The sequence below is a fragment of the Thunnus thynnus genome, chromosome 13 (assembly GCF_963924715.1).
Source record: "Thunnus thynnus chromosome 13, fThuThy2.1, whole genome shotgun sequence".
Lineage (NCBI taxonomy): Eukaryota > Metazoa > Chordata > Actinopteri > Scombriformes > Scombridae > Thunnus > Thunnus thynnus.
Window position 1 is genome coordinate 11,614,321 of NC_089529.1, and position 11,773 is coordinate 11,626,093.

At 38.7% G+C, this 11,773-nt stretch overlaps 1 protein-coding gene across 2 annotated transcripts in view; it reads right to left on the minus strand.

Moving 5' to 3' along the window:
- The window catches only part of ltbp3 (latent transforming growth factor beta binding protein 3), a 38,616-nt gene that overhangs the window by 9,916 nt on the left and 16,927 nt on the right, over nt 1–11,773 (minus strand). For both annotated transcript variants that reach the window (XM_067607912.1, XM_067607911.1), the window contains exons 2-18: nt 10,751–11,023; nt 10,468–10,631; nt 10,281–10,386; nt 7,860–7,946; nt 7,533–7,649; nt 7,240–7,395; nt 6,451–6,558; nt 6,326–6,339; nt 6,174–6,243; nt 5,831–5,905; nt 4,870–4,998; nt 3,491–3,622; nt 3,272–3,400; nt 2,985–3,104; nt 1,005–1,127; nt 716–838; nt 335–454 (exon numbers count right to left, since the gene is read on the minus strand). In XM_067607912.1, the coding sequence (XP_067464013.1) occupies nt 335–454; nt 716–838; nt 1,005–1,127; nt 2,985–3,104; nt 3,272–3,400; nt 3,491–3,622; nt 4,870–4,998; nt 5,831–5,905; nt 6,174–6,243; nt 6,326–6,339; nt 6,451–6,558; nt 7,240–7,395; nt 7,533–7,649; nt 7,860–7,946; nt 10,281–10,386; nt 10,468–10,631; nt 10,751–11,023 (2,046 nt within the window). The remainder of the gene's footprint in view (nt 1–334; nt 455–715; nt 839–1,004; nt 1,128–2,984; nt 3,105–3,271; nt 3,401–3,490; nt 3,623–4,869; nt 4,999–5,830; nt 5,906–6,173; nt 6,244–6,325; nt 6,340–6,450; nt 6,559–7,239; nt 7,396–7,532; nt 7,650–7,859; nt 7,947–10,280; nt 10,387–10,467; nt 10,632–10,750; nt 11,024–11,773) is intronic.

Consider the following 11,773-nt stretch of genomic DNA (forward strand, 5'->3'; position numbering starts at 1 on the left):
AAACTATTGAGGATTTATCATGTAGGAAAGAGTGAATGAGCTAACGAGAGAGTGATTTCAAGCTCAGGTTTTATTAAATTTACTGTAAGACAAGACAACAGTAACATCATCTCTTAAAAGAGATAATACATTAAAGGTACATGTGGTTAACAATAAGGTTAAAGATAAGGGTAGAAATAAAGACACTGTAAATAAAACAAACTAGCTTTACACTCCAATTTAACTGATGGCATATGTGTTAGCATTAGTTACAAATAACTCATTACAAGCAAAATGAAAGACAGCATCCTGTTTTCTGATAAAGGTCTGACCTGAAGGGTTTGAGGAGACTTACCTTGGCATCTCCTGCCTCCGACCAGTGTGTAGCCCTTCGGGCACTCACAGTGGTATGAGCCCATATTGTTAATACAGCGGCCCCTTTGACAGTTTAATGGTCTCTCACACTCATTGATATCTGAGGGGAAGGAAATAAAAACATTGATGAAATGTGAATCATGTGGCTGAGCAAGAAAAGGTGCATAATTTTAGAAATCTATTCCTGAAATGGTCAACACCAAACTGAACTCAGTCACACTTTATTTGATTAGCTTTCCCAGACTACAATGTTCCAAACAAGTCTGATGACTTTCAGGTGATAAGTAATTTCATATTGATTCCCTATGAACATTTAACACAATTAAAATACATGGTTTTTGTAATGTTGAATAATTCATGCCTTCACAGTGGCTGCCTTCCTGTGTGCGCTGGTATCCCGGGTAGCACTGACACTTGAAGGAGCCTTCTGTATTGATGCAGTGGCCGTAGGCACAGAGCCTGACATCTTCACACTCATCAATGTCTGTTTGGGAGAAGGAAAAACATGCAATCTGTGTGAATCTGCAAACCACCCGCCCTTTAATGATAACAAGTTCCTCATACATATGGCTATTAAATGACTCTACTGCATTATAAAAAATCAAAAATCAAAAATAACTTAATGTAAAGGTGAAATCTGTGTTACTAACCACTGCAGCCTTTGCTGTCTGCAGATGGGAGGAAGCCCTCATTGCACAGGCAGCGGTAAGTACCAGGGAGGTTCTCACAGCGCCCATTAGGACAGATGCCGGGCTTCTGACACTCATTAATGTCTGGTGAAACACAGAGACAGAAAAGAGGAAGAGTTAAATTACAATGATGCAATCACATACACTCTTGCTGAAAACTGATGTTCAACTGCACAATTGTTCTTTTTAAATTTTACACAAACATAAAATACATGTACAGTGTTTACACAAAACAAATAACATATATAACTCACATTACCAACACAAACATAACTATACAAATTACAACAGACATACCATATATATATACCTGTACATGTACACCTGTATGTGTCAAGTACTATATGTAATTGTAATACAAACACAAATAACTTACAGCAATACAGCAATTCAAGTTAAATACTTCATTCTATAGCAGGAGCTAAATGAAAAAGCCAGATAATATTAAGTTATGATATCATAGAATTATCATAACTCAGTAGTTTTTGGTATTGTCAGGATGTCAAATTTATTTATGCCTGAGCTTTTTGCTCTACCTTTCATAATTATCTTCCATCTCAATGTTTGAGAAATAATGGGGAGGGTGCTCAGAACGAGCTTTCTTGGAGTATCAAATACGTAAACTTTGCCAAGCAACACAAAAGTGCTCAATAACATATTTTGATCATCTTGACAACCCCAAATAATACTGAGAGGGGATAAAGGTAAAATGATTGCTTGTTGAGATAACCAATTTGCTACCTGCTGCCAAAAGGATGCAACAACTGGACAATACCATGATAAATATCCTCCTCCTCATCACCACAAAATCTACAAATGTTGTCTTCGGTTATTCTTCATATCTTAAGCAGGTAATATCTTACAGAATTTTTCTAACTGTAAATGAATAAATAAGTAGAGCAAGATGACCAGTAAATAAACTTAAAAACTCTAACCAAGGGAGAGGAGTATCAAAGACATTTTTCCAATATGTTTGAAAATGATACAGATGAGAAGTTATATTCTCAAAGGACATGAAGAAATGATACATATCAGAGTTGATTTTACATTTCACCAACAATTTCTAATTTCTAATGCAAGGACGACAAACACCCAAATTATCCTGAGACTTTTTGATCATAGTTCTCCATAATGAGGGGACTGTGGATAACAGCTGCATATAACAATGCCTTGTACATATATAGCCCCATATTTTGAAATTCTTAGGTAAGAAAACTGCACAATTGTTTTGAAAGGTTGATTTTAACAGGGCCTTTTTATTATCATTATAGTACAGACGCACAATACCGAAATTTGGCTAATCCCAATACTAACATATGTTACATTATTGCAGTACCATTACGTTACAGTCTGTGTCTTCTTTCCACCAGCGATGTCTACATATTATCATACTGTAACTGTGATGTGTTGTCAAGATACTGTTGACTAAAAACTGCTTTAGTACCTGACTTATGACTTTAAAACTACAATATTTCCAAATATCTTTACCCATTGAAAAAGTAGAGTACAAATTATTCAAAAGTAGTAAACATGTAGCGTGTAATATTTATCTTGACATAACATTTTTCAAACATGTTTGCCTTTGCTTTCCTTCTACGGTAAAGAAGCAAAGCAAAGGTCTACTACTAGTACTTTTTAAGAAGTTATACCCAATCATCTTGAATTTTACTAATGAATATATTTACATTTTCTGTAATCTTTTGATGCTAAGTGAATGTAGGTGAATCACTGCTCACTGTGGGAACCACATGACTGCAAATACCCTCAATTGAATGGAAATTTGCTCTCAGGAGCATCTTTTTCTGACTTTTTAGCATGATAATAACGCCCTCCAGTGGGCAGCAGCCCATCAGAACACATTGACAGAAAGAAAAATGTATCAGTGATTTATCAATGAATTAACAAGTGATGACTTTTGCTGTACAGCAGAATTTCACTCACCATAGCAGATGCCAGCACGGGCCTCGTGACCAGGCAAGCATGGAACGCACTCATAGGAGCCTGGTAGGTTCTCACACTGCTCATTGGGGCAAGTGTCGGGATTCAAACACTCGTTTATGTCTGGAATAAGTGAGAGGAAGTTTTATATGCTCATAATATTTAGATTTGGATTCACATGCAGAGCACGGGCGAAAGCATATCATAGTGACATACACATATAATAAGTGTTTTGTCAGAGGAAAGCCTGTTCAATAATATCCATGTTATAATAATCAGTCTCTTTGTACCTTCACAGGCTGGATGACGGTGTGACTTGCTCCTAAAGCCGCTGTGACATTCACATTTATAGGAACCGGGCAAGTTCACACACTGGCCTCCAGAACCACAGATGTCTTGCTTAGCACACTCATTCAAGTCTGCAGAACAGAGAGGTTAAGAGCTGATGCAGAATCTGATTCCTTACAGAATAAAACACTTTAACGTGGGAATACCTCGGTTTAACTTACCTACACACTTGAGTCTACCATGCTGCACCATGTGTTTATAACCTGAGCGACAATGGCATTGGTAGCTTCCGTCTACGTTAACACAATAGCCTCTGCCATGGCCGCAAGGTTCTGACTCACACTCATTATCGTCTGGACAACAAAAGTGAAGAGAAGGAAAAGTACAACAACTACGTATGTTGAAAACAGAGTTAAATATTACAAACAACAGAGAGCTCAGAGGGCACAGTACTATGATTCCAGGGAGTGGTTTTCATCACCTACACTTAGATGATGTCTTTATTGACAATCATATGTGTCACGTATTAGATCAACTAACTATTACTTACTGTAAGAACAGACCCATTCACATCTATGACAGAAACTATAAAACTACAAAAAACATTTAAATTGCTGTAAGAAAGCAGAATATTTGTGCATGACTTCAAGAAAACTATGAACCCTAAAAACAATTAAAAATGTTATTAACTGTTATTTTTTGGATGCCGACATGACTTTTCAACATTTTTAACCACTCAAATTAAGGGGGTTAGAGAAACTTGTTAGCTAATTGCAATGACTCATGACAATTATCATTTGAGCAACAGCACCTTTTATTATGTATCTACTTTCACATTTTACTTAATGAACCCAAATCTTCCAAATAAAATGCTCTTTAAATAAAATGTGTATCTTTTCAGAGCTAAACATGAATTAAAAAATAGGAAACACTTGCTTTAAAAGCATAATCAAAGCTTTAATATTGCACACAATCACATTTAAGTCATTGTAAAAACCAAAATACTAATTGTAATTATCAATTATCACCAATTAAAATTGCAATTATCCTTCTAGTGACAGTTTAAAAAATTTGAACCAGGTCAAGATCATATAAAAATGAGAAACAGCCAGCTGTGTTCTGGGACTAAGATTAGATGAATTGATAATTTTTTTCATCTATTATTCTTGTCATTCTTCTATTTTTGATTCAGAATGCAACCAACACAATAATGAGAGAATAATTAGATCCAAGAGCCAACGTTACTATTTTTAATGTCGATCTTAAGGCAGCACCCATACATTAACATTAACTAGCGGACAGGATGAGAGGTAGTGTTTAAAAATTATGGACAGTTACCATTTTGGGGGCCATCATTTGAGCTCTAACTAGTAGCCTCTTTTAAGCCATGTGATGCTACGACTACTCATAAAGTCTTTATCCTTTCTACCAATTCTATGTCTGTGAGGGGGAAAGTTAGCTTGAAACATAGAAATTATAAACAAATAAAACATAATCTCCAAGAACCAGAGTGTCTTGTGTTTTTTGCCAGGGGACATGCATGCATAAAAAACTTGAGAAATTGTCCCATTCCTGCACCGTCTCTACCATTGTCTCTTACCCTCACAGATGTTCTTCTGCGGGTTGAGATGGTAGCCAGGGTGACAGTGACAGATGTGACCGTTCAGGCTGTTCACACACTCTCCGTGACCACAAATGTTCCTGTTTAGCCTACATTCATCTGTCTCTGCTTCAGGGAGGGAACACACAACATTCAGCATCTTATATATACATGCATATATATATATAGATACATAGATGTATGTGTGTGTATATCATTATTATTCTTTCATATATGTATATATATAGCTGATAACATTCATGCTGTACCTCAAATCCTTGGGCTTTGGCCATGTTCACATTATTCTAGTTTTTAAACTCCCTCAGACTTTTTCACATCAAAGCCAATGACAGGTGTCAGGTGTACAGTCAGTAACTGTACTGAATTTCTTAAGGAGGATTTTGTAACTCTTTGTAAGTTCAAAATCATAAACAAAAAACGGGGGACCAGAATCAGAATAAGAAAGCAGTAAAAGCAGAAAAGATTGTAGTAGTGTAATTCTGTTCAGTGCTTATCATTGATTTCTCTGAGGGAATGTTTTTTCTTTTTATGGAAATACAGCGTGTATCACTCTGCACAAATTGCAGTTACAGCAACACTTTATTCCCATAAAACACAAAGAATGTGAACATCACCTGAAGGCTGGTTCATGCTCCATGGTTGAATGCACGCAACATGCAAAGTATCCAAAAGCATCAGTTGAACATTAAAGAAGCATGCGTCTCAATAAGCTCAAAGAAGTCTTATGCATTCTGTCATAAATTAAGTTTATTACATGGAGAAAGTCAACATGTCATTTGTGAGTGATGGACCCAAAGCTCACCACAACATCTTCTCTTACTGGGGAATGTGGAGAGCTGGATTTTTCAGCTTTGAGGTGTATGAAGCATGAACCAGCCTTTGAAGGAGTAACTCTAGAATAGATGTTTTATAGTCAGTTTGAGGTTTGCAGGGAACTCACGCAGCACTTTTGTCTGTGTTTCGAGGCGGGCATTGTCGGTCATTCTGATGATTGGTGGAGGGGTGGGTTTAACAACTGTGGATCCAACAGAGGAGAAATTAAGCGGACAAACTAAAAGAGGGATCATGACATGTTGAACATTAGCTCTGATATTTTTGAGTAAGCTGGTCTGTCAGTCATTGTTGCAGTGAGCAGCAAGAATGAAACTTTCCCCGCTTTATGAAAGCTAAGGTACACAATATACAGTACCAGTAGCTAATACATTTTGACTTGTATTCCAACATGTTCCATCACCGGAGTAATGGAGTATGAATCTGACTGATGAGGTTGGAGGTGAGTTTACCAGGCACACGAGGACTGTGGGTGCTGGTGGGAGACTGCTGCGCAGCGGTTGTTGTCTCTGGTGGCCTCTCCTGGTTGAAAGAGACTGTCAGCACTTCCAACAGCTAAAAATATCACTATTATCAAAGTATAATAACAGAAATAATGTCTTACCGGCCACTTTATTTCTGAAAGCAGAACAGATAGACAGGTATTAAAAGTGTGAATTAACATTATCCATGTGCGGACTAACAAGTAAAAATGTTAGATAGTGGTGTGAACAGTATTTGGGGACTCACCTTCTTTGTCAAGCTTGCGGGGGAAGACATATGAAGGGAAGGACAAGGTCTCTCTTATATTTTGGAGAATGTAGCCTTTCCCAGCAGGACAGATCTTACTGAAGGCAGCTGAGCACCAGATGGAGAAAGAGGAGAGCATCCTATTGTTACTTTATTTCACATTTTGAGCACATTCACTATAAAAACCTCTTAATGACTAACAATGAGATGCACACGAACATTGCTAATTATAGCAATACTCAATATCTTTATTTTTCAAAGGTTAAAATATAATACAAACTGTACTGCTATGAAACCATCAACCTGAACATTAACTGAATCTACTACAAAATCATATATCTTTATATTTCCAGTTTCCAAGCTTAACACAGCGTTATCAGACAAGAGGAGTGAGCAACTCTTCTCATGAGCAATATATGCACTTGAGCTGCATGATGACCTCGAATAATCACCATAATATATGAAACTTAAAGAGTATTCTGACCAAAATTAATTAAGATGATCAGTGTGTTAATCTACATAACTTTACATGTTAAAGCAGATAGGGCGGGAAATAAACCTTAAAATATAAATATATGCAGTTAAGTCTGGTCATTTACTCTACAGGGTAAACCTGCGGTGAAATTATGAGGCTTAGATCATAAGTTCTTGAGTACCTGTGTTCATAAAATGTGTTCACATGCAGACAGATGTCAACATGACAACATCTTGTAACATATCATATCATGAACAACTTGTTATTAGGTCATTTTCTCAGCAACTAACTCCTCTCTGCCTCCGTCCACTCACCTGTGCCCACCTGAGGACATTTTTCACAGTTACGGCCCCAGGCTTTGCCCACCGTGCAGCAGCACACCTCCTGAGTGAGGGGGGTGGGCAGCGCGTGCTCACACCCCCTGGCCTCAGACACCATCAGGAAGCATTGAGCCTGCTCAGCTGGAGACTCTGACAGAGGAGACAACAGGGTTTTATTTGGGATCTCGCTGAGACAGATGAGGGCAGCAAGATTTTTCAAATGGTGAGAATCACATTATGGAAATTTCATGTCATTCAAGTGGGTTTTCAGTGATCCTCTTACTCACCGACACATCGATTCCTTTCCAGCACCAAACCGGGCTTGCATGAACATTTGAAGCTGCCCAGTGTGTTCAGACAGTCTCCGTTCTGACAGACACCCTGCATGGAGCACTCATTGATATCTTCAAGGTCAGGAAGCATGGTATAAAAATGAAAAATGTTATGTTGTTGATACACTGTAAGAGATATTATGTATTCACACGCAAGTGATATGCTTCATCACATGGGAACTGTAGTTTTAGTAAGCACATAAAAACTGACAGAAATGACCCTGAAACTGAGCTGTGAGCAATGACTTCTCCAGGCTATCAGCTACGCCTGGCCTGCGTTACCTTGACAGTGAGTGCTGTTGAATCTTTTATAGCCCTGTGGACAGGTGGAGCCATAGTCCTCCACAATGGTCTGCTTGACTGATGCATCTGAGGAAGGAGAGGACACAGCAGTGCACAGAGGGAAAGGTGAGAAAAATGTGAGCGTAAGGAGCGGAGTGAGAAGGGCCGCAGGCGGATGATGAAAACTGTAGGATTTAGTCTCTAAAAAGTGGAGAATCCCCAACACCACCTTTTTCAGGACATTTCTGGAAACGATTAAGATTAAAAACTGTCAAGAATCTTTAGATGTTCATCCATTATCTTTGAGCACTAATATGTGTTTCATGAATCCATTGCACTGGTGATAGCTAATAATAATGCGCTGTTTATGCACTATATGTATGATTCTGTATGGGTACAGAAAATGGATTGATAGCACTGATAGCGCTGCCAGAGGTAAGGCCTCAGTATGCTTTAAACAAGCAACAGCAAGTGAAATCCCCTCTCCAACAGTGGATACAGGGAAGAATTGCAATTTTTGTAACTTTACGAAACAGACAATCTCATGCTAATTTTATGCAGCCATTGTCTAAGTGTGCATGAGTGCAAAAGTAAGCAGAGTTTAATTTTGATTCTCTCCCAAGTTGTTTTTTTTTTCATTCTTCATACAACTACTTCCTTCAATTTTCACATCTACAATGAGTGCAACACTATGAATGCCCCAAAGGACAGAAAGACAAAAGTGTGCGCTGTTTATTGGAATTCCTATTTATTGTGCACAAAATAAAGACAGAATTCTTGGAGAGGGATCATGGAAGCTGTGGGATGCAGCCAGAATGAGGCTATGATGCAAACTTTTGTCCTCAACTTTCAGCGTCACCATTCAGAACAGGCATAAATACTTTATCCTTTAGACATGTGCCTACTGAGGCCCGTAGAGGTTCTTTTATTGCTGGAAAATGACCTTGTTGTAAAGTAGAGGAATATTTTGACATTTTTGGAAAAACACTTATTCGCTTTCTTGACAAAAGCTAGATGAGAAAAGCACTAATGCATGGATTAGCTTAGTTTAGCATTGAAGACTGGTAGTAGGGGGAAACAGTCAGTTAGCCTGACTCTGTCAAAAGTTAGAAAACACACCTACTAATTAACTAATTAACACATTGTAAAACAACAAGTTGTGGTTTTTGGCAAGAAAGCAAATAAGCATATAAGCCAAAAACTCAAACTATTTCTTTAAAATGTGCATCAGTATTAGTCTAAATTTAAAATAACATATTAAGCTTCACTCCATGCAGTCACGTTATAGAGTCAGTGCTGTATTTTGGACGATGACGCTGTCAGCTGCTGTTGGAACCAGCAAACATTTTGGCCAGATTTTATGCATAAACTGGACAAACTACTTCAAGATTTTCTTTTCTTCTTTCTCTGCTTTTCTTTTCCTTTTCTAATGACATTTTTTATGAGACCTTTGATGAAGTGTAGCTTGTTAAAGACTGTATTGAACAACTCTTTCATGAGGTTTTAACTCATAACAATGCATTACTCTTGTTCTTATTCTTATCCTAAATGAGCCTTGAACCTCCAAAACAGAAGAATGTTCGACTTTTTGATGTAGTTTTATTTGAGAGCTTTTGGAAGACTGCATTAAAATAAACATTTTGAAAGCACAATTAAAAGAAGGGCAAGATCACGTTCACTTACTTTTGCCATTTATATTTTTTTTAAAAAGGGAGAAGGTTATAAATGGATATGAAAGTAACAAAACAGACAGCGCTCCGGGCAGGAGTCCAGTTATCTAAAGACTAACCAGACGTACAGTATCAGGTTTTGTCAAAGACTGCATTGTCTGACTCAGAACTGAGAGCTGGAATAATAGCAGAGTGGAAAAACGTGAGTAGCCAAGATTTTCTTGAAATTCAATCTTCAGCAATGTGATGACAGTCCTGCACTGGGCAGGCCCATAGGAACACGCTTAAGTAGAGGGTTATTTTCCACATTCTCCTCTTCTGTCTCACTGTCTGTGTGTAATTCCCCTAATTTCTTCCGTTTTCTCCTTCCCAACTTTTCACACACTCCCTAACCGACCTTACCACTAACTTTCATTTATACACTCACGTTTTTATAGAGGTATGAAGTGATGGGTTTAATCCAGGGCCTTGATTTCATAAGGTGGAAGGTATAAATTGCTGGGAATGCTTGACATTTTTGGCTCAATAAACAATAATTTATTCCCAGGAACACACAAGATGCAGATTGGATAATAATCTACCATGGATTACTTTAAGAAAACAATTTGTTGCACTTTCACATTTGAATATAAACACTAGAAAAGAGTAAACAAATGATGCTTCTAAAAAAAAGTGAATTAGAGCTGCTTGAAAATGTAGTAAGACAAAATTTTAAAGCAGAAGAGATTTCTTGAAGTGCGCAGTAACTCACTTGGCAGTTTGGGGCACTGATAACATTTGTTTTGCCCCCACGAATTCCCCACACTGCCACAGCAATCCTCCTGATTGGTCAGAACAGGAAGCGGGGTGCTGTTGCACTACAACAGTGACACAGAGAAATGATATCAGAGGAATTTTCAGGCTCAGTGTCCATCATTGCATCATATAATAAAACTCACAGCTTGTTTGGGTGTGGTCTCCTGGAAGCAGCGCCCCTTCGGTTTGTGTCTCGCGGGGGTCGGGCGCGTCCCCGTCTTGTGAGGAGGCTTGACATCTGATTGGTCGATAGGTTGAATGACGACAGAGGTGTCTGGCGTGTGGTGAACACGTACATTAATCTGCACTGAAAACAGAGGAAAAGGTAGACGTCGGGGGAATGAAATGCATCATAAAATATATTCTCCCCATCACTCAAAACCAAGTGAGACATGCTGAAGTTCTGGTGTGGCGAATGATAGATACCTTCTGATGAGTGGTGCCCTACTTGTGTCAAAGGTAGGGTGAAAACTGAGTGCGTTTGCGTCAGCTGGGTATGCCCTGACTGTTCCGTTAGTTTCAGGCCGTCTGGCTTCAAAGATACGGGGTAGACGGGCTGCTTGTTGCCTCGCGCTGCCTGAGCTTGCTGCGTCTGCTGGAGTGGAAACTGGCAGAGTCGACCAGTGAAGCCGGGTGGGCACAGGCAGTGCTTCCTTGAGCTGCATACTCCTCCATTCATACACGTCAGGGGACACACAACTGCGGAAACAGACAGGAGGAGAGTTGTCATACCGGGAGACGGGCAGAGACTCCGACAGGTCAACAGTTCATAGCTATGAATCACATCAGGAAAAGCAAAACATGCATGCAATAATAAATTTGGGGAGGTTTATTCATAAGTTTGGTGAGACTGGAATTGCTGATTGTGGATCAGTTTACTTCAGAGACAGACTGAGGTTTATATGATGACAGTGTAATGCTGGTGTATGTTAACTATTACTTGATTAAATCTATTTCGGGTCGTGGGTGAGTAACAGCGTGGGGACAACAGTCGGACCACAGAATACTGACTACAAACCTGATACATCACTTCACTGTATCACTCCGCCTAATCTAAACTATCCTAAACACTACAAACAAGCTGTACAGTGTGATATAGTTCCTATTTTACATGAAAATATAAAGAGATTTATTATATTTATTCAAATCATGTAAACTATCCAACCAAAACTGAAATAAGATAAGATTCAAAACAAAAAAAAAGCTTGGCGCATGAGCAGGGCCACGTAAAAAATTCATTTTGAACGCTACCACTATAAAAATCACATCAGCTTGACGGACTAACAGTTGGCTCCAGCCAGTCAGCTGCAGTGTATGAGCAGGGAAGCAGGTAAAGTCATTGATCTGTTTAACAGCTTTATTCTGACACATGGGAAAGATCTTGAAATCTGTGGGAAACCTGCTGGCTGCAGCGGGGTTCATGGTATTCACTGGAGTTTCATTGAGTCT